Raw genomic sequence first — 22,728 nt, 5'->3', positions numbered from 1 at the left:
TATCCAAAACAAAACAGCCTGTGTCATGGTCACCAGTGACAAAGAAGATCGGTAATGTTGACTTTTACCATCTCTTCTATGCTCACTTCTCCAGCCCAAATGCCAAAATGAAAAAAATGTTCCAATTTTCTCTACTTCTCTGTCACTATGCCTCCTTCTACCTTATTATACAGCCCCTTACTGCTTACCAAGGTCTTTATTTCCACCTGTCTTAAGTTCTGCATGGGAAGCAGAACAAATGGTTGAATATGATCAATTTGCAAAATGGCAACGCCCTTTTTTTTTTTTTAATCTCAAAACCTACATCTACCTCCTTCCTCATCAAGTCATTTGTCACACTGGCACTTCCTACCCTACCTCTCCTTCTTAACCAAGATCCTCAGATTGAGGTTTCTGCCTCAGTCCTGTGGTTCTAATTTTTTTCCAGTAAAAGAAAATTGAAGAAAAAGGTGAAATTCCATCTCAATTTCTCAGAAATAAAATCAAATGAGAAAAGCAAATAACAGAACCTGACAGGTAGCAAAGCACAATGAGATCAAACAAAAGTATTCTTAAGCAGTTATTTCACTAAATACATAGGACAAGCCATGGGTCCAATTAAATTTGAAGGGCTTGGATCACTGAGCTTTTCACTCTGTGCATTTCCAGGACACAGATAATGGAGTCTTAAGAAGTATTTCAAAAAAAGAAAGCACTTCCAGCACCTATACAACAAGCCAGATAGCACACTTTGTTTTCTTATTATGTGAAATCTTAAGCCTGAGAAAGCTTCTAATCTATTTGTGAGACACAGCATATTCATTTCAGAGGTAAGTACTATTCCTTCCTAATATCTCCTTGTTCATACAGTTTAAAATGCTTACAGAGTATTATGTGCAATATTTTCCTATCTGAAAAGACTACTGAAATATGAAGGAAAACTGTTGGAGTATCGAAGTTCTGCCTCAAAAGCATCAGATCAACTTATTGAATAATCTAAATTAAAACTCCACAACACAGTCTACTTTTTTCCCCAAATCCCATTGAAGATTGAAGAGCAGAGTATACATATAGGGCTGGGCAATCACCAGGCCTATGAAGTTTAACAAGATAAAGTGCTGGATTCTGCACCTGGGATGGGGCAACCCTGGGTGTTCATACAGATTGGGGAATGAGATGCTGAAAAGCAGTGCCATGGAAAGGCACCTGGGGGTCCTGGTCAATGGCAAGTTGAACAGGAGTCAGCAGTGCTCTGACAGCCAGGAGGGTTAACCCTGTCCCGGGGGGCACCACGTAAAGCATCCCCAGCCGGTCAAGGGAGGGGATTGTCCTGCTCTGCTCTGCACTGGGGTGGCCTCACCTTGAATATTGTGTGCAGTTTTGGGCACTGCAATATAAGAAAGATTTTAAGCTATCAGAGAGTGTCCAGAGCAGGGCAGTGAAGATGGTGAAGGGCCTTGAGAGGAAGCCATATGAGAGGCAGCTGAGGTCACTTGGTCTGTTCAGTCTGGAGAAGAGGAGATTGAGGGAAGACCACATTGCAGTCTGCAACTCCCTCATGAGGGGAAGAGGAGGCGCAGGCATTGATCTCTTCTCTATGGTGACCAGCGACAGACCTGAGGGAATGGTCTCAGGTTAGGGGAGTTGTGTTAAGGGAGGTTTACATTAGATATTAGGAAAAGCTTCTTCATCCAAAGTGTGGTTGGAACAGGGAACAGGCTCCCCAGGGAAGTGGTGACAGCATCAAGCCTGCCAGAGTTCAAGAAGCATCTGGTGTGACTCTCAGGGATGGTCCTATGCAGGTCTAGGAGTTGGACTTTGATGATCCTAGTGGGTCCCTTCCAACAGAATATTCTGTGATTCTGTTTTCTCTGATATGGTATTAGTGTTTTCTACTTTTTATCAGTAGGCTCATTTAAAAATTAATTTAAATAACAATTGAGGAATTTTGCTATACATAGCATTCTAATACAGTTTTGATTATACACAAGCATACAAATAGCCTGCAATGGCATAATAATAAATAATAAATAAAATAAATTATAAATCCAGCTCTCTAAAAGAGTAGACTTGATTTGTAGCCACCAACAGAAACAAGGAATATTTTTAAGAGGTTGTTATATTATAACTTCCTAGTTCTTAATGTTTTCTCCACAGCTGAGTTGAGACATTTGTGAAACACTATGGTATGTCAAGACATGGAATCAAATACCTTCATCATATGATGAAGGACAGGTATTACTAGCTTCTAATGAAACCAATCACAGGCTCAATGATTATCATTTGGTGCAAAACTGAGCCTTTTCTCTGCACTTAGTGGAACTCCTGTACAGCATATATACACAAAACCCCCAAGCACTTCTTGTTATATGGTAAGAATAGCTGGGATATCCATTAGCCAATAGACTGTTACATCATTTTCATATCAAACTAATTTTATTAGCAATAGTCTTTATAAGACAAATCAAAACAAAGTTGGGAAAGCAGTAGTTCTGTGCATGAAGCTCCACATTATACAGTAATTTATGTAGTAAAGCATGAATAAAAGTTTTTTTTACTGCAGAAAATTAGAAATGTTATAATAAAATTGGTGGTAAAGTTTTGCAGCCAAATGCAGTTCAAAATGCAGTGTACTTTACCAAGTGAATTAGGGAAACTGGTTTTTATGCACAAAAAAATTCAAAAAGAGTTAGAGTTACACAGACAGTAAGGATAGGTAAATATTCCTGTAAGTTCCATTAAGGTTGGACATGAATTTATATGTAAAATCAACATAAATAAAGCATAGCTGTGAATGTTGGAAAGATCTGGACTAACCTAATGCAAGCCTGAGATAACTTCCTTACACAGACTTTTGGAACTTTCCAATTCCATATCATGCTAGTTGGGACATCAGATTTCTTTTAGCATGACTGTTTCATCGCTTGTTTAAAATCAAGCCTGAAAAACCCTCTGGTGGTTCTACTGCATGCTAGAAGAGCTGTGAGAGAATATTTTCTGAATATAATAATTACAGAATTATTCAGTAACTCCAAACAAAACTAATTTTAAATAAATGGACTAACACTCGTCTTTGATAAGAGACAAAATATTTAAGTAACTATAGAGTCATCTGCTACCTCTAGCACTATAATCTCATGGCGATTATATGTCATTTATAGAAGTAACTGACTCAAATTTCTAAAATAGGTCTTATTTTTAAGCGTATTGCGTTAACTGGAGACCATTTATGACATAATGAAAAACTGACATTCAGGTTTGCTAAGCCTGAAATTACTTAAAATATCTTACCATATTTTTAGTGTAGCATTTTTCAGGGAGACTACACCATTACTAGAAGTACAATCTACAGTTCCAGTATTTTATATGTATATATAGTGAACATTATATGATTTTTAAGATAAATATTCACAACTAGTTTGTTCACATAAGCCTATTCTAAACCTCACATCTAGGAATTATACATATTCCACAAACCTTAACCCATTCGGATTAATCAGTCATTTATGACTTCAGAAGCCTTCATGAGATAACCTTCATATTAATCTTTCTTCATTTAAAAGTATAAAACACTTTGTCCCAAGATAGATTTCACTCTGCACTGGATAACATATGATGAGAACTTAAAATAAAGCCCATCTCCTGAATGAAGTGCTTCCCCTAAGAGTTCTTATTAAAGATCTCAACTTCAGCATCACACAACTGAACTGGTTGTTCTCAATTTGACCAAATAACTTGGCAATGATAGAGGCCTGTACTGCTTTGCATTCAAAGAGACTCCTTCCCCTCTTGTTCCTACAGGCTTCTGTTCCTCTTTGTCTTCTTCCTTGCAGAAAGACTTCACAACACATTTTAAATTTCTTTTATTTGCCTAAGAGCACAAGTTCAGTGACTTGATTGGCAATTTTCTTCTTTTTGTACCAAATGGACATAATTTTGTGTGTTTCCACATTTTAAGTGCTAATCTCATATTTTGATGCCAATGATTTTGTCTAAGTAGCTACATTATTTTAGTCAATGTTCTTTATTACCAAAGCTCTTTTTTATATTGGAATTTGCCAAGCATGCTAATGTACTTCTTTTTCTGCTTCCTACCTTCCATGTAATATACTTCACAGACTTCAGTCTCCCGTTGGCTTTCACAGACAACTTTCAAAAACAAACAAACAAATAAACTGATAATAAATATCCAAGATAATTAACTTAATAAACAAGGTAATGGTATTTGCATTATATTAAATTTTATCATATGATGCATGTTTAATGTCACAAGAGCTATTTACTAGACAGATGTGAAAGACTGACTTTTTGAATTAAAACTGTGTTTGTGATCTAAGATTCTAGTATACGAAACATAATCAAATGTTTGTCTGAGGCTAAAACTCTTTGATATCATTACACAGAAAAACAAATAAACAAACCAGCAAACAAACAGCTGACAAGATACATATGGAAAAGTGAACTGAATTTTCTGTTCTAAATTAGGAAGTTGAGGTGAATTGAGATTGAGGCAGGAGGCGATGTGATTTGCAAATCTATTGTGGATTACGGGTTATCCGAGACAGGAGAAAAATCATCTAATTCTACTCCTTTCTACAGAAATAGTAATGTAGCTGGATAGAATATATACTTCGTGCTTTAATTATTTTAAAAGAACAAAAAATTATCAAAGCTATCTTACTTAAGCAGAATCTCTTAAAGATATGTTTGGGTTTTTTTAAAGGAAATTCAGAAATTATTACTAAGGAAACTTCATATTCTCCTTTTCTTCCCTCCTCTTCTTTGAGGCTCTAATAATCTTAATTTTAAATAAAATTCTTTGCTCACTGAACTTAAGAAGATACTGCAATAAATCAGATGTTCATTTATCGTTAATTCTAGCATGTAAGAGAGACCAAATTTGGGGATACAAAGAACAAGTCAACTTGCTAGTACCTCAAAAAAGGGAGGTAGTAAAAACACTGGTCTCAGTTTCCTCCCTGAAAATATGTACAAATGATATTTTGTCTCACTGAAGAGTAGCAGTTCCGTGTTGTCACACACATTAAGATATGAAGAACTCCTCACACTATTAAAAGCCTAGATAAAGACTAATCACAGTGGCACAGAAGCAATTTCTGATTATGTTCATTTTTTAACCATTGAGATCTGCTTAGCAAGAGTTTACATTTAGAATAGAAAGGAAATGAAAAAAATCAAATTCAAGTGTGCATATCATCAGCAGAAATAACAGTGTGACTAAAGGAGGCAAGAAAAATTTATAATTTGATTATTCATGTCATACTGAAATTTTAATCCAGAAAAAAAGTTTTGGAAAAGGTTTGAAAGGATGGCCTAAAACCAGTTTAACATACCAAAACGTATAAAGCTCTTAGCTATGAAACTTTCATTTTCCTTTGTATAGTGGTTTGAAAACATATTAATTAAATAAGCAATGAGCATTTATCATATAACTGTATATTACAGATAAGGAAAATACTTTCTTAGATCACCTGACGAGACTCTTGTCACTTACTATCAGCCTTTAAACTTGTGCTGTTCCCTGTTTTAGAGAAGAGAGGATACTCTATTTTGCACAAAAATATTTTAGTTAAGATAACAATGCATGACTTCAAGCACTTTGACTCTTAAGATCCTGAAGATTTTTTAAAATTTAGAAAAAAAAACGCCCCAGATTTATGGTTTGATACTCTGAAGTTATCCTGCATGTTTTGGTCAATGATGGCCACAGAGAGTATAAGATAGAACCACAGAATCATAGAATCAGCTGGGTTGGAAGGGACCTCTGAGATCATCAAGTCCAACCCTTGATCCACTACTACCGTAGTTACTAGACCACTAAGTGCCACATCCAGTCTCATCTTAAAAACCTCCAGGGACAGAGAATCCACCACTTCCCTGGGCAGCCCATTCCAATGCCTGATTACCCTCTCCATAAAAAATTTCTTCCTAATATCTAACCTAAACCTCCCCTGGCACAGCTTAAGACCGTGCCCTCTTGTCTTACCGATAGCTGCCTCGGAGAAGAGACCAACCCCCACCTGGCTACAACATCCTTTCGGGGAGTTGTAGAGAGTGAGGAGGTCTCCCCTGAGCCTCCTCTCCAGGCTGAATAACCCCAGCTCCCTTAGCCTCTCCTCATAGGACTTGTACTTGAGTCCCTTCACCAGCCTTGTTGCTCTTCTCTGGACCAGCACCTCAATATCCTTCCTGAACTGAGGGGCCCAGAACTGGACACAGTACTCTAGGAGTGGCCTCACCAGTGCTGAGCACAGGGGAGGAATCATTTCTCTGGTCCTGCTGGCCACACTGTTCCTGATCCAGGCCAGGATGTCATTGGCCTTCTTGGCCACCTGGGCACACTGCTGGCTCATGTTCAGCTTCCTGTCAATCCAAACTCCCAAGTCCCTGCATTTACATGTTGTGTTAAATATATATGTGTGTGTGTATATATATATATATGTATGTATATATAAAAAAATACTAGGACTACAACCACTTCCCTCAAATGTGCTATTCCTGACAAAAAGAAGTGAGTGGAGACTCCTATTCTGCTCAACAGTTCATTCAACTTGTCTGGTAGGAATTGACTTTGCTAACAAGATGGTTGGTACAACCATTCTGGGGGCATTGAATCTTGTGTTTTCATAACTTAAGAGTTTCAGCTAGGAGGGGGATTCATCTCTCTGAATATTTTATAAGCAACATGAGACAAAGACAACCAATAATTCAAAGAAATAGCTTTTGGTTTTAGTAAGATCCAGGTATACAGAAGTGAGACATATATTAAAAATTATGTATCCAGAGTACTACATATAGTACCATTAAAAGCTCTGGTGATGCAAGCAAATAACAAAACAATTTCAGCTATAAGAAAATGTGTACAGTTTTCAAGCTGTACTCATGTTTTACAGCTATGTTTTTGACTAAGTAGAAAAAACTAATTCTGAACAACAACTCCAAAAATATTTTTCCATCTATTGTGTCCCCTATGGAAATAGTAGCACAGAGATTCATTTCAGCACAGAACAACGTGAAGGTCTCGGGCAAGTCACCAGGATTTCAGCATGGCTTCATTATAATGACTAAGCAATAGTACAGTGACAGTAAAATGGAACTGTAGCCAGAAGAACCAATATGAGATAAATTTAGTGTCCTTGTAGAATGTCGACACCTGATTTCCGCTTAAGAGAGAACAGGTATATAGAAAGAAAAACAGTAAAATATACATTTAGTATGCACCAGACATCAGACTTCAAGATGAGGCAAAACTTTCTCCCCCTGGTTATACATGGACAGCTGACTGCAAATGGCTGAAATCCACAAAAATATATATCATTATATCTTTGGATAAAATAATTTCAGAAGAAAAATCAGTGGTCAAGCTTCTACTATGTCACTGTGATTTAAAATGAACGCTGTTGCTTTGGGGAAAGTAGTAAATATTCACATACAACCTTTCCCCTCCTTATACACTTCACAAATTACCATGCAAATCTGATTAAGTCAGTTATCCTAAAATACTGTTCTGGAAACTTCCCCCTAAATCTTCAAATGTACAGAGGTTACTTTATATCTCTTGTACTAGGGTGGGGGACAGAACTCCTTGCAAAATCTGTGTACATTTCTAATATTAATTAGAAAATTAATATTCCCTATTGTATTTTATTCTTTCTGAACATGAGACTTTTACTTCATTATAAGTTTTCAGAATTTTTCACCTTTCACCTTTAAAATTTGTCTTATATGAAACAGAATGCAAGGCACTTCTATGTAACTTAGAGAGCAACTGTCACAGTACTGTTTCTTTTCTAAAGGTCACTGTTATTTCAGCATCATTTCATGCAAGAATATTTCCATACTCATCATACTTTTTTTTCCCATGTCCTGAACTTCAAAGGTGGCAATAGTACTGTTCCTGCAAATTGTTAGACTACAGTCTGACTCATTATCTTAGTATTCCTTTGTCCTTACCCTGTATTTCTCTGCTTGTTCAGGAGGAAAACATGAAGAATTATTCTGAAGTGATGATATCCTATACCAGAGGATCAGCTGCATTCACACTTAACAAAACCTTGCTTAGGGGAAGTTAGGAAGGAAAGGCAGACTGTTAAAAGGAGACTGCAGTAGATTTAATCATTAGATAAGAAGATTTCTCTACAGTGACAAGATTCCTTAAGAGTTAAACTGGATATGGTTACCATGGAGCTAAGACTCCCACAGAAAAAAATTACAGCATTTTGAAACACATGTTGGAAGCACACAGGCAGACAAATAAATGACACTGCACCACTTTCAGGCTTTATTAGGTCACTTAAATTCTACCTGCAAGTGGAAGCTTGAGGGAGGGATTTTTACAGGCTTTTACTGAATATTTCAGCTGTAGCCTTTTTAATTTAGAAATTTTTGCCTGGAAACTGCAGATAAGTTTCTTGGGCAATGCAAGACTTCACCATATTAATCTAATTCCTTATTATCAACAATGGTTCTAAGTGAAGTGAGGGGCTTGGTTTAACTGTAAATGCAAAAAAAAAAAAACCAAAACAAAACGACAACAGCCAGACAACAAAAACACAAGACAAAAGAATGCTGACTTCAATCTTTCCCCTTCTTTGTATTTCCACTTTTGAATTTGGTAATATAAAAGGTATTCCATGCCTAAGAGCATTGCAGCTATAAAAATTACCTCTCAGTATTTGGGCAAGACACTGTCTTTAGCGAATGTGTTTGTATTTTGTCTCAGACCTAGTTAATGCATAGTCCGAGAAAAGAGAATATGCCATCTCTAAAACCATGGTAATAAGGGAAGAGTCAAGTTTTCTAGAATTTTTTTTAACATAAACTATTCCATAATCTGCAAGTTAATTAACACACATTCATGGAGAAGGGTAGTACAGCAGTTAGCTCTAGTTCTACCCTAATGGTCAGTTATTGCCTATTCTATCTTAGATATAAGTTTTCACCATGGATGTCATGAGCACAAGTCATTTAACCTTAGGGCTACCACACTGTATTCTTCATAAACACCCAATGGTCGGGAATGCCATTCCTGCTAGTCGAGGGCAGTTCTCCCAGTGACAGAAATTCAGCTAAGACTAAAAACCTGATTTAGGGAGTTTTGGCATATATCACTACAATGCTGTTCTTAAATTTTTCCTTCTGACTTGGCACTAAAGATTCTTTTGCCAGCTGATTCTGCACACTTCTGATAAAGTCCTGTGCCTTATACAATAAAAAGCTGGGTGATTAAAGATACTTAGATAAACTAAGTCACTCAGCAGTAACACATCTGTTAACAAACTGCTTGGAGAAGAGTGGCTGGAAAGTTGCCTGGTGGAAAAGGACCTGGGGGTGTTGGTGAACACCTGTCTGAACATGATCCAGCAGAGTGCTCAGATAGCCAAAACAGCCAATGGCACCTTGGCTTGTATCAGAAAAAGCGTGGCCATCAGAATCGTCCCCCCGTACTCCGTGCTGGTGAGATTGCACCTAGAATACTGTGTTTGGTTTTGAGCCTCTCACTACAAGAAAGCCTGAGGTGCTGGAACATGCTCAAAGAAAACCAAAAAGATGGTGAAAGGATTAGAAGAGCAGCTGATGGAATTGGGGTTGTTTAGCCTGGAGAAGAGGAGGTTCAGAGGAGACCTTACTGCTCTCTACAGCTCCTTGAAAGGAGGTTGGTGTGGAGAACAGTCTCTACTCCCAAGTAATAAGCAATAGGACACTGTCTCAAGGCTAGAGAATTGATTGTGGCTATTTCATTTCCTAGCACACTCAGAGACTTTGCAGACTTCAGAAAAGGTTTAGAAACATAGCCTTTTTTATTCAGGTTGGTGCCTAGGTTGAATTTATATTCTTTAATAAATGTCAATACGACCTTGCTTTAATAAATGTCAATATGACTTGCAAATCTTGGCCAAGGAAACAGAAACTTACTATGTCACCATCCAAGAAGTAGTTGTCACCTATGTTTAAAGGAGAGTCAGGCAGCAGGAGTATAAACAAGAGATAACAAAATTGTAAGGAAACCAAACATCCAGTCATATGAAAGTAAGCTGAACAAATTCAACTTACTTATTCCAGAAAAGACAAACTGAAGAGGGAAATAGAATTCTTCTTTCTAGATACATTGATAAATTAAAGTTGGTACACATGAAAAATGTATATTTTTATATATAAATATATATAACATAAATAAAAATATAAAAATATATAAATATATAAATATATTTAAGCTGAAAAACTGAAGGAGGAGTACTACATCAGTGGATTGGTACCTTGATAAAAGCAGCAGGGGAAAACATATAATTAGTTTTAAAATTGAACTTCAGTTTAAAATGGCTTCAATGACTCAAAAAGTTCTTCCCAGTTTTCTGTTCCCGTGATGCATAAATAAATAAATGTTTCCATGTGAACTGAAAGCAAATGCAAGATTAATCTAAGCAAAGATACTTCAGATGGATACAATGTGGCAAAAATAAGGCAAACAAAAAGATTGGACAGTCTCAGTGACTCAACAAGTCTGAAAATGAACCTATGAAACTGAACTTTGAGGAATAATGACAGAAGAATTTCAGAATTTTCAGCAAAGTATCTTTATTTGTTTTTTGTATTCCTTACATATTCAAGAAGATGAGGCCTTGCCCATTTTTGACTGTAGATTCCACTTTGAAGTTTTTATTTTCCAGAAAAAACCCTAACTATTTGCAATTTTCCATTAAAAGCAAGCAAATTCCTTCTAGGACTTACAGTTTTGACAAGCCATGCATGTCAGAATGAATAAAAGGCCTGCCATTTCTTCTAATTCCTTGATTTTTTTATGACCTCAAAAAACAAGAGACAAGAGGACAGTTGTTCTCACTCTGTTTTATATACCCTCATGTAGAGCTAAAGGGGAAATATGTATGAACTGTGTATTAGTCTGTCTTTCCAATCTCTCCCTGGGAATATTTGCTACTAATGTGTACTCACAGTTGCTGAATATAAAGATTCTTTGTCTCCCTAGTCAAGTCTATCCCCATACTTCCTTTTTTTGATGACAATGATATCACTAAACTTCTCATAAAAAAAAAAATCCATCTCTGTGGGATAATTGCACCTTAGTCGCTTCCTTCTTATCCCATTAAATAATTAAGTCTTTTACAACTCATCCTTCTGTTGTCCACAAAAATTGGATTCCTTACGCAGTGTGCAACAAGACAATAGTTACACACTCGAGAGAGACATTATTTATTTCAGGGTTGCATGAGCCTCGGTGGTCAGTGGCATTCCACAAGTCAAGCCCCCAACTATCAAAATTTTTTACTATTATTGTATTTTAGAAAATAAAGGAATTAGTGTTCATTGGCTATGAGTTCCATAGTTCTCTTACTAAATGTTAGTCTATCATTTATTGGTTAATGATTCTCTCTCTTCTTATGCTAATTAGTCTGCATGCTAAGTCTTTCCCTTCTTTTGGGTCAGTGGGCTTCTTGGATCAGTGGCCTGTGAGTCAGTGGTCGCAATTTCCACCTGCCGGAATTACCTTTAACCCAACTGGAGCTGATTTCAGTACAATTACTGAGTTGACTTTGTTAGTTTCTTCCTGCTCTCCTTACACAAAATTCTGGTATCCACCTTTTCTTTTCTCTTTTCCCCAAAGGGAACCTGAGATAAGATAAGGGTGGTACTCCACAAGTGTGAAAGACTGGAATGCTGATGACTCAGACAATCCAGGTGCAAGCCCACAGTGTGCAAAGTAACCACCTAGGTGCTGAGGGTGTGCACTCCTGCTACCTCTGGCTACAAAGCTGGGTGTTGATTCTTTGTCCTTACACAAATGACCAAGCTTCTGTAACTCCCCTCCAAGGAAGCCCTGGGATAATTCACACATAGCCTGAAGATATCCATCTCTGCTGATGGGCCATAATGTAACATAAGGAGTGGTTGTTCTACTTGTTTAATGCTGAATTATTGTTTCACAATCAAATCTTTATATAAACATAGAATTAAATTCAATTGTTTTTTATTGAACTGCAGATGCAGTAGATCTCCCTTTTTTAATCTGCAGGCTTTCACATTTAGCGTATTTACCTTCCAATTATTACTTAGCAACAGTATACTCTCATCACATATAACTACCAAGGACCGATTTGTACGCATAGCTGTAACCTTTTATCAAGTTCTACATATGAATATTACACTAACTTTTAAATAGCTGAAGACAGGATCTGCAGCCAGTGATCCAAGTAGTAGTCACGAGAGCCACACAAACTATGCATGTATTAGACAGAAAGTAACCAGAGTGAATATGCATAGCTGAAATGGTAACAGGTGAATAAATACTTGGGAAGAAGCAAGTGCTGCCATTGCTTCAGGCCTCTATTTTAGGACAGCAGCACATTGTCCAACATTGTCTAAGGTAGCATTTCTGCAAACATAACTCTTCACCAACTTTAAAAAAAACAAACAATGGTCATGTGTGCCAAGAACCCCAACTACATAAGTCTCTGATTGAATGCAAGGAGATAAAAGTTATTCTTGGGATCCCATTTCAGTCAAAGAAAACTGCACTTCGATGGTGACATGGTATGATGGGTCTAACTCAGCACTGCTAAAAGCCCACTGCTTCTGCCATGTTCATAAAATATTCCTACTTTCCAGAAAATAATAACTGTGTCTTTGCCTCTGTCCTCTGCAGCTGCACTTGAGACGAAGAGCTCAGTGACTTCTATTGTAAAAACTACAAGCTCCAGCTTACTGTGAAAACACCTGGCTTTAGAAATGACAGGAAGAGAAAATGGAATACACAGAAGCTGGTTCTGAAACGGCTACATTATACAGCTAGATGATAGGGTGTTTCCCTACAGCAATGGATGCTGGAGATCTCAGGCATGCACAGAAATAATGGGACTGGATATTATTAACTGATGTTGCCAGAAAGTAGCCTGAGGTCAGGATAATCTTCCATTAGCTCCTGTGTTATCACTGGCTTCTGTTATTACTGTCTCTGTCTGGTTTGTTTTAGAAAAACAAAAAGATACAGATGTGAAAGATAAAAGTAGTAAATTAATTAGGATATAGTTAAATTGCATGAACACATGATAGAACTATGCATTTACATGATTAATTTTTTAAACACCACTAGAAACATTCTACTGATGTCACAGACTATAACAGAATATCACTTCTGTCATCTTTTGCCCATCTTTTTTTTTACTTGCAAATTTCCCCACCCCCCACCCCATTTTTTATGTTGTGGTGAACGCATTTTACCCTTTAGAATGCTATGATTTATGATTCTAAATGGTCTTCATATTGGCAAGGATAAGAAAGGTCATATTACCACTCTAATTGGCAAGTTAAGCTTTATAAACAGGCCCTTATTTCGTCAATGATGTTATTTAAGCCTAAGGTCAACCTTGAGAGAAACTGGCTTGGGAAGATCCCTGGCAGATAAAAACAGGTCTTTCTAACAAAAACAAACTATAAAGTCTATTGATTTTAATCTTTTGAAAAGTGGAACAAAAATGGATATGCACTTTAGAAGAAGGTTATGTTATTAACTTGGAGTTTAATACTGACAGTTGGGGAGGTAATTTTTTAACACCAGAATGTTAACTAACTGTATCAATATTTCTACATATTATCAAATAACTTCTGAATTCTACAAACTACTGACATTAGGTATCTTTAGTGTGTATCAGGTGTATAGGTCTTCTGGGAATTTTCCATATACAAAAAAGATGAGGCAGTGCAGTCAATGAACTTGGGAGTCTTGGGAAGTGGAAGTCATTTGGCCTTGAGCATTCTAGTGAATCATCTGTGACATTAGTACTAGTATATATTCTAAGCTTGATGAGCCTTGTACTCCCATTTGTACATGGTACCGCTGATGCAGTTTGAAACCATATTAAACCTTCAGTGCTGTAAATTAGTTCTGTCTCCTGTTAAAGAGGTGTTTTGATTTCCAAGTTGAAATTCTATATTTTGTACAAGTAATTTGGAAAGGATTTTATTTAAGTTGCAGTGCTTCTAGATTAAATTGTTGTTGAAGAGATTTCAAATTGCTGTGATTGGGTCAAGGGAAGTTGGCTTTCTGGTACAAGGTATTAAGGAACACGGTTGAGTGCTGAAGTATCTGAAATACTCAAGATTGACAGAGATGTTTGTTGTGGACTAAAAACAGTTCAGGCGTGTGCTGACTACTCAGTTTACTGCACTTGCTTATTTGGATAAAAGCCCAGGAGAAGGAACAAACCTGATGTTAGTATTGAATCTTTCACCTTATGTTGCTGTTGTCTCTGTCATTACTTCTACTGACAGTGACTGTCACTCCTCATCAGAGATGTGATGTGCCAGAAGAGGGAACTCGAAAAGGGAGGTTACCTGATCAACAGACTGTCCATCAGATCCTACTTACAATTGAACCACATCTGTTGAGATTGAGAGTTGACTGACAGCAGGTGTGCAATGGCTGACAAGTATGTATGCATCACACTGCAGGTGAGACACTACCAAAGTAGATCCAGGAGGGGAAAAAAAATCAATTTTCCTGTAGGCTTTTACGACTCCCATGCATACATCCCAATCTTAAACTACTTTAGACACACCCTGAGGTGTCACATATTTGCCAGTTGTGCTTCAGAACATTACTGTAATTTCCAGTAAATAAGTTTCCAAAAGTTACCCAAGCACAGTAAGTATTTAGGTGGAAAACATCTTCTGAAATTAGAACATAAATTCTTTTAAAGTAACATGTGGTACATGATTTTAAATTTTCCAGCGCCAAAACCACTATATCCTACCAGACAGAAGGAATGGTCTGGTGATGTTTTAATGACATTAAAGGCAGAATATAAATTTAAAATTTCTACATTGAGCAAATAAACCAAAATATTCACTGAGGCATACATTAATACCTCATGTTTTCTTTCTGAATCTTTTAAAGTGTGTATATGTTAGCAATTGTTTTCTTAAATTGAGATGATAATTTTACTGTCTATAGAGGTCTGTGCTTATTATATAGCTGCACTATTATTATCTGCCACTTGGGAAAATATGCATGTCATGTATGAAGTCAAGAAATACACGACTTTTAAATAGTGTTCTGTGTTTGAATTCAATATATTCAAAATAACTGCATGCCAGCTTTATTTTTCTTCTCCTCCATGCCTGCAACTGTTTTAATTTTTGGAATCTGTAGCTAATGCACCTGGCAGCATTTGGCTGTGTGGCCACAGCACTGCCATGGGAACTGAGAAGAGGCAGTATTCACTGCTGGATTTCAATATGAATCATACACAGTTAGCATGCATGGGATTAGAGATCAGACAACCCCCTTGCTGCATTCTATAAAAATGTAGGAACATCACTAACAAACTCACTGGTTATTACTGAAGACACTAATTCTTATTCAAACACTAAAAAGCAGGGTATGAGCAGAGGATAAATCCCTACAACAGCCACCAGTGAGGTTAGGGGAAAATAGGGAAGAATATGCCTGGAGCATTACTTTAGGATTATTGCATGGTCACAAATCCTACCAAAAGGCTTTTCACTCACTAACAGTCTAAGGCAAAATGGAAGAGTTTTGCCTGACTGTAACAAATTTGATGTTATTTCAGCAGAACTGCATCAACACCAATACCCCAAAAACAAAACTGGAAAAAAAAAAAAAAGGAAAAAAAATTAATAAGGAGTTAGTTATATCTATCCTAGAAGTTAAATCTACTATGAATATGCTCAATCTCACAATTATTTTATAAGAATATACTACATTTATAATATGGTAATATATTTACCGATTTCTCTTTGAAATAGAATTTTTAAAATTTATTCTGTAGAAAAAAACAGTAGAAAAGCATGATACTGAGTTCATGTAATGTTACTCTGATTTTAACTAGTGTAGGCTGATCAATACGAAGTAGCTTGCAAAAGTGCAACTCATTACATATAATTACATATATCCCATATATACTTATGATATGATATATACATACATATATCATACACACACATTATGATTACATCTTGTTGTACAACACATCTCTGGACTTTACTGCTCTCCACTCTTGTAGAAAAAATAGGATTACACTCTATTCTATAAATCCATGCTAAACAAAATGTAAGAAATACATCAGGGGAATGGACCAAACAATGTGCCACCTCCAACATCAGCCTGTAATGTCAGAACCTTTGGAAGTGTGTTACTACCTCAACTACCTCCCATTTGATAGCGAGAAATCAGCCTTCACCTCTGACCAATCATGATGCGAGTCCTCGTTATTCACCGGTTGTATCTGCAAAAACTGTACTCTCCTTTACTTCTTTCTGGCCCCGTTACTTGATGTAGTGTTTCAACAAATCATTACCCAGCAAATGCATTGTTTCCGGAATATTTATTACAGTTTTTCTTTAATTTACTCATTACACTAGCAAATCTACTTCATAATTGTGTCTGTAACTGGAATGCCAGAAATAACTACCTTATAACATGCTGGACTTCATTTCACTGCCTTCTCATATTCTCTTTCTGCCTTCCTCTGTTATCTTTCCTCTTATTTTAATTGTAAACTTTCAACAGCAGAAACATTCCACTCATTCTGTGTTTGCACCACAAGCTGGGAACAGACCTCAGGATCCTAACTCAGAGAAAGACTGAAGTATACCAAGACAAATTATGTGATGTACTATGAAATTATAATGCAGTTGTGGCTATATCGCCCCTTTTTTCCTCAACATCAGCTATAAAATTCCAACCACTAAATAAACCTCAAACAACTTTCATTAAATTAAACATAACAAATTGCTGAAGTGTTTCCCTTTCCATATAAACACGGTGCAAAGAATCATTCCATGCCAGGAGCCTAAAATACAAACTTATATTAGATTATTTCACTCTAAAAGAAAAATTATTACAGATTAATTGAATGGTTGATATAGATATCAAGCAACTACTCCAGTATCTTTAGAGGTAGAAAGAAAGACACACTATCCAGTCTGAAGGCATGACTGTTGTCTTTATAGTATGGTAGAGCATTTGCTAAAAATTCTGCCTTGAAAAGGGGTTGAAATTAATTGCAGATAGCCTGTTAAGGAAGCTAAAAGAAATCTGCTTGAAAGACCATTTATAAATGGAGAGGAAGAGATACGGTGTAGTTTTTGTTTTGTTTGTTGTACAATTTGTTATACTTCTTAAAAGACTTATAAATATTGTCTATTATACAATTGTTTAAAACTGTGCCAATAGGATCAGAAGGGAGAGATTTAACACATAGAGATAAATAGATACACAGACACAGAAATATTTAATTCAAAAAGTATTTAACTCATAATATGCACCAGCTCTCAGAAACAATTCAAGTTTTATATAACATTATTCTTCCTTTACTTTTACCCTTTTCCTAGAAGGAATTTACTGACTACTGGACAACTGCTCTATCATGAATTGCAGTACATTTCAGTGACAATAGACAAAATGTTCTAATTAATTTGAAAACAATACCATGGAACACACAGAACTGTTCAAGAAGCACACAGAACCCGTGCCAGCTCCCTTAAAAAGGGCTTCAGGAAAATTCCACTGATTTGATCTAAAGGCATTTCTTATCATTTAGGACTTTTACTATACAGAAAATTCTATCACTTTTCTATGATTTCATACACAACTCACTGAGGCAAATTTCCATATTTTCCCAGTTTTAAATTAACAACCACTAAAAACTTCTCCCTAGAAATATCTTTCATTATTGTCTGATATTTGGACATTTGTCCAATATATTTGTTTGCAAGTATTTATGTGGTGAGCATTATATAGGAGATATTTGTGCTCTGCTTAATCAAGCCATGGAGATCTGTTCTACAGAATGTCAGCATGCAGTTAGTAGCATAACTATTAGATGTAAAGTTGGATTACTAAGGATAATTTATTTTCATATTTCCACTACATACATTCTTTGTTATGTCACTAGGGATACACCACTAGAGACACAGATTTGATAAAACAACATGTATTAAATGCACCTAAAGAACTGGTTTTATGCTACACTAATTCTGGGTAAATGAAATAATTCAGTACCACTCCTAAAATAATTTTTGAAAAGGATGATATAATCACTTTTTATATTTATATCTGGCAACAGTGAAGATGATTGAAAAAAAGAAAATCTATTTCATACTATACCTGACAGTTCATATTGTAAAACTGACATTACTTCCCATCTCATATGTAATATCTCAACAGTGGAAGAGCTTGTTTCCAGGCAATATAGATTGGAAAGTGTATCCACCTATATATCTCTGTGTAAGTCACTAAGTTGTCTTGTTTCTGAGCAGCAATTTAATACACAAATTATCAAAAAAAAATCTGAAAAAACAACTGTACACTCATTGTGTAAATCTATGTACGTGGACTAGATCCTGAAAAAAAAATTCCAGATATTCTATTCTAGGTGTTTGTAACAACAGTACTTTGCTATTTAACTACAGTCAGACTACAGAAGAAAGTAATTTCCCACTTCTATGTGTAAATTTTTAGATAATGATTTGAGAGGTTTATCAGAACACTTAAAGTTAGGTCATTGAGACAAGCTGTTAAAAGAGCAAAAGTCAGAGAAAAATCAGCTGCTAAAGCCTTTGTCACTCAGAAAAACAAAGGACTTGTAGCCAGCTGGGGAAATAATCATGGATACACATAGACATGCACAAAGGCATCACACAGTATACTCATACATGCCAACACACACACACTATTTAGATCTGGAAAACAAGGCAAAACTTTCTTGACTAATGAACCGTCTCAAAAAACCCCCAGTATTTCTATTAAAATTAATATGATGAATTTCAAGAAAAATAACAAAGCAATAGACCTATTAACTAATTTACCACCATAATTTGGACCCTAAGATGGCAAAACACTTTGATATGCTTCATTAGAAGGACATTTATACTGCACAGGGCAGGGGTGAGACTTCCTCTCACCCCCAACCATGCTCTCTGTTAGCAAGTGACTATATAAGTATTTCTGATGGAGAAAGACATAAGCTCTCTGATCCAAGACATCACCTCATATTTGATAAATTCAGCAGCAGTGAGAACTTGTGAATAATTTTGGAAGAGGAGAGGACTTTATTTATCATAGTAGTAAAGTCCCAGTAGCTAGGAAAGTCTTGAAGGAGAATACTTTACAGTCACTCATCTACGTTGCCAAGGGCTACAGGGTTCCTTCTGTATCCCTTAGTGTATTATCTCAAAACAACACAGGTTAACATATGTGTTCTCACCTAATGCTACATAATGTCAGCTTCACTGATTTCTCATATATTCATGCCTCAGGAAGGGCTAATAAATAAACAATAGGGGGAAATCACCTAAACAAACATTGCATGGCAATATTGCATGTTACACACATGCAACAAGTGCTCTGCTTCTCTCTTCCATACACATACACTGAATATCCAGAGTGAAATCCAGAAAAAAGCCACCAACTAGAAAACTAGAGAAAAAATTCCAAGCATTATTACAAAAAACAAAACATCAAAGATTTCATAACAAAGACCAAGCACTAAGTGCAAGAAAAAACTATGTGTGTTTATATATTTAATTTATATTCATACTGAACAAGTCAGGGAAAAAATCAGAAAGGAAATTACACTGTATTGGTAACACCTTCCTTGAAATGCTGTCATTGCATATAAAGGCTTCACACAAGCATTGGGACGTACTTGAAATGAGTACTGAAGACACACTACTACTACTACTACTAGGACAATGATAGTGTTGTTATCCTCTCTGGAACTGGTTAAGGTCTTTGTCATTCCCATTGGTGCCAAACTAATCAAATATGTCTTGAAACAAAAAGTGATAGTAAAAAACTTTCCATTAAATGTTATACATGTGCCCACAAGTTTGCTACTCTCTAGAAACAAATACAGGCATCATTGTCATTCATTTCCAAGCTTCTTAACCTTCTATAGGAGCAGAGAACCTAAAAGTGAGACACAAAACTATACAACGACTTAGATCTGGAAGGGTAAAAAATCATAACCAATGAAAAATGGAGGATAAATGGAAATTTCTCTTTGAGATAGCAAACATTAATTTTAGTGGACTTTCAAGGGTTGATTCTCTTACTCTTTCAAAAAATACTGTATGATATCTTTGAATTAAAAAATATCTAATCTTATTTATACCTAACCAAGAAAGAGCTCTCTCTGAGAGCCTAAAACACCCTAGGCCACTTCTCTCTAAAGACTCAAAAATAAGAAAATCGAGATCAACATTTTCAAAAGAAGATTCAGCTGCACAAGCCTGGGAAACATTCATTAGCAATCCAAATTCCCAGAAAACATTTTGCTCGGGAGAAGATTCTAATTGATCAACAATTTCACTGGAAGAGTTCTAAAGGACTGCTGTAGTTCATGTTTGTATGTACAGTGTTTAGGCAGCAATAAAAGCTGTAAGAAATCAGTACTGAAGGTGTACCTCACTGTAGCACTCAGTACCTCAGGAACTAGAAATGGTTCCTTTCTCAGTATATTAAGAAACAACAATTCATCCATTCCCCACGAACGTGAAGGAATTTATTTATAATGGAGAGAAGACAGCAGTAACTGATATGATCGTTGAGAGAAAGAAGTAGCTGGGACTTCTAAGACAGAAATCTAGTCCATTTTTTTTCTCTGTAAACGATTGCTTAACACTAAGTAGAAGGAACGCTTCTGCATAGCCTCACTTTTACTATTTCCATTTTAACCCACACCTCTACTTAGCACTTTATTTCAACCATTGGAAAGCAGTGCAATAGTTATTCTAGCACGAGAGTGGGTCACAGCAGCAGAAACTGCCATCTCATGTAGCACACGCAGGCTACCTATGAAAAGGCAAAGCTTCTGACTTCATCACTGAGGATGACTGTCCAGTCAAGGCACCAACTTAGAAAGGATGCTCCTATCTTTGATTAAAGCACCTTTTCCTAAAGGCTGAGTTATCTGCTAAACTATGTAATGCAGGTACGTCTAGAAAGTGCAGTGGAGGGGAGGGATGTTGGAAAACATTCTTCTTTGTGATTATCCATTCCCCACCCCCCTCAATGAAATTCTCCGAGGCTTAAAAAGTGCTAATGACACTTCATCACACCTAAACAGCAGGAGCCATCACCACTCTCCAACCTTTATCTCACATACATAAATTATCCCAGCCTCCCACAAATCAACCTTGTAATTTCTTACTTTGGGAACTTAGTATGTTTTATTTTAGTAACTTATCCTTTAAAGTTCAATCAACTCTGAAGGAGAACATTATTTGTGACAAATGGAAAGTAAAGATAGTATGGAAAGAGAATACACTCATTAATGGCAGTTTTTTTCATGCTAGTTACACAACAACACAATCTTAGTCATGCAGGGTAAAAATAATGAGAGACATAAGATGACACATGAAAAGGATCTTATACTCTTCCCAAAAATTAATGCATGTACACTACTTGCCTAAAAGTCCAGATTAGTTGTCATACTAGATTTGTGTAAAGCTTTAGGAAAGAATGGTGTGAGGGCTCTCTACAGAAAACTACACTAAGTGAAGGCTATTTCACTAATTAACACCCCTTCCCAAAAAAAAATGCTTATCTCCTTTTAAGACAAGCTTCTTTTAAGTAAAGACCCCAAACATTTCCAGAGCCCTGACTTCAACATCTGTTGGTATTCCTTACACAGAAGTGTGCTTCTGTGTGCATGTTTATCAGAAGAGGTCGTCAAGGGCTTGCTAGGTTTATTCATCATTTTAAGGCACTCCTATTTGCAAAGCTTCTGTTAATGTCAGTGAAATCTAACCCAGACAGAAGTTTCAGAGGTCACATATTTGGCATGCTACATTTAGAAACCCAAGTATGAAGTTGACGAGGACGCTTCAAACACAAGGGATTACAGCGGAAATAGGTCTCCTTATACCAAACTGGCTATTGAGCAAATTCAAGGAAGAACACACCGAGACTGCCTGATGCTATTAAAGCTCATATTCTTGCTTTATTTTTTCCACCGACTAAATCAATTCTCCCATTTGGCAAAGCCCAGCACAGAAATAACACTTTATTTTTACTACAGCAGAAAAGAAATAGACATGAGACACAAAATCATGTAATACATGACCTATAAAAAGCAGATACTTACAGTTCGCAGGAACTGTATTTCATCTTCCCCTCCTTCACCCCCTTCAGCCATGGCTCTTGAGGAGTCAGCTCTGCTGAGACTGATCGCCTCCACCGTCAGCTCACTGCGCTCTGTATCGCTCCTCTCCTATCAGTATTAGCATATAGCTAATCCACAGCCATATAGGGAGCTCAGCTAACTCCACTGCACTGCAGACTGTCAGTCAACCCCCTCACTGCCAGAGCCAACTGCGCTGCTTTTCCAGCTCATAGCAAGCAATTCTTTTCCTTTTCTCTCTAGCTTGGAGGCAAAACCCCCTACTGTTAAGCTATTGCAGGAAGCATTATATGCATCACTAGGTGTTGATTTTTTTCCCCCCTCCAGATGCTGTCTGGTCAAAACAGCAATAATGGTGAAGTGTTAATGAAAGCATAGCTTGTGCTTCCATTTTCACAGATCAGGGTTCCCAATTTTGCACTGATATGTATCAAATTCAGCAACTCTGAACCTACTAATTATGCAGCAGAAGGATGTAACTCTGATGATCACAGGACAAGCTCATTTTGACAGCAGGTATTTTCAGCTTGCTTACAATAATTTCCATTTCTTGCTTCTCTGCATAAGC

General features: G+C 36.5%; 1 protein-coding gene across 6 annotated transcripts in view; it reads right to left on the bottom strand.

Annotated features, from left to right (window-relative positions):
• Positions 1-22,250, bottom strand: part of RYR3 (ryanodine receptor 3) — a 207,424-nt gene extending 185,174 nt beyond the window's left edge. For 5 of the 6 annotated variants that reach the window (XM_027642328.1, XM_027642330.1, XM_027642331.1 and 2 more), the window contains exon 1: positions 22,125-22,250. In XM_027642328.1, the coding sequence (XP_027498129.1) occupies positions 22,125-22,175 (51 nt within the window). In that variant the 5' untranslated portion in view covers positions 22,176-22,250. The remainder of the gene's footprint in view (positions 1-22,124) is intronic. The other variant, XM_027642332.1, reaches the window with a different exon arrangement.
• Positions 22,251-22,728: the final 478 nt, after the last annotated feature.

Source organism: Corapipo altera, unplaced genomic scaffold, assembly GCF_003945725.1.
Source record: "Corapipo altera isolate COAL_440 unplaced genomic scaffold, ASM394572v1 23b, whole genome shotgun sequence".
In the NCBI taxonomy this organism is placed as follows: domain Eukaryota; kingdom Metazoa; phylum Chordata; class Aves; order Passeriformes; family Pipridae; genus Corapipo; species Corapipo altera.
Note: the sequence above shows the minus strand (reverse complement) of the source record. Positions and strands in the feature narration are given on the sequence as shown.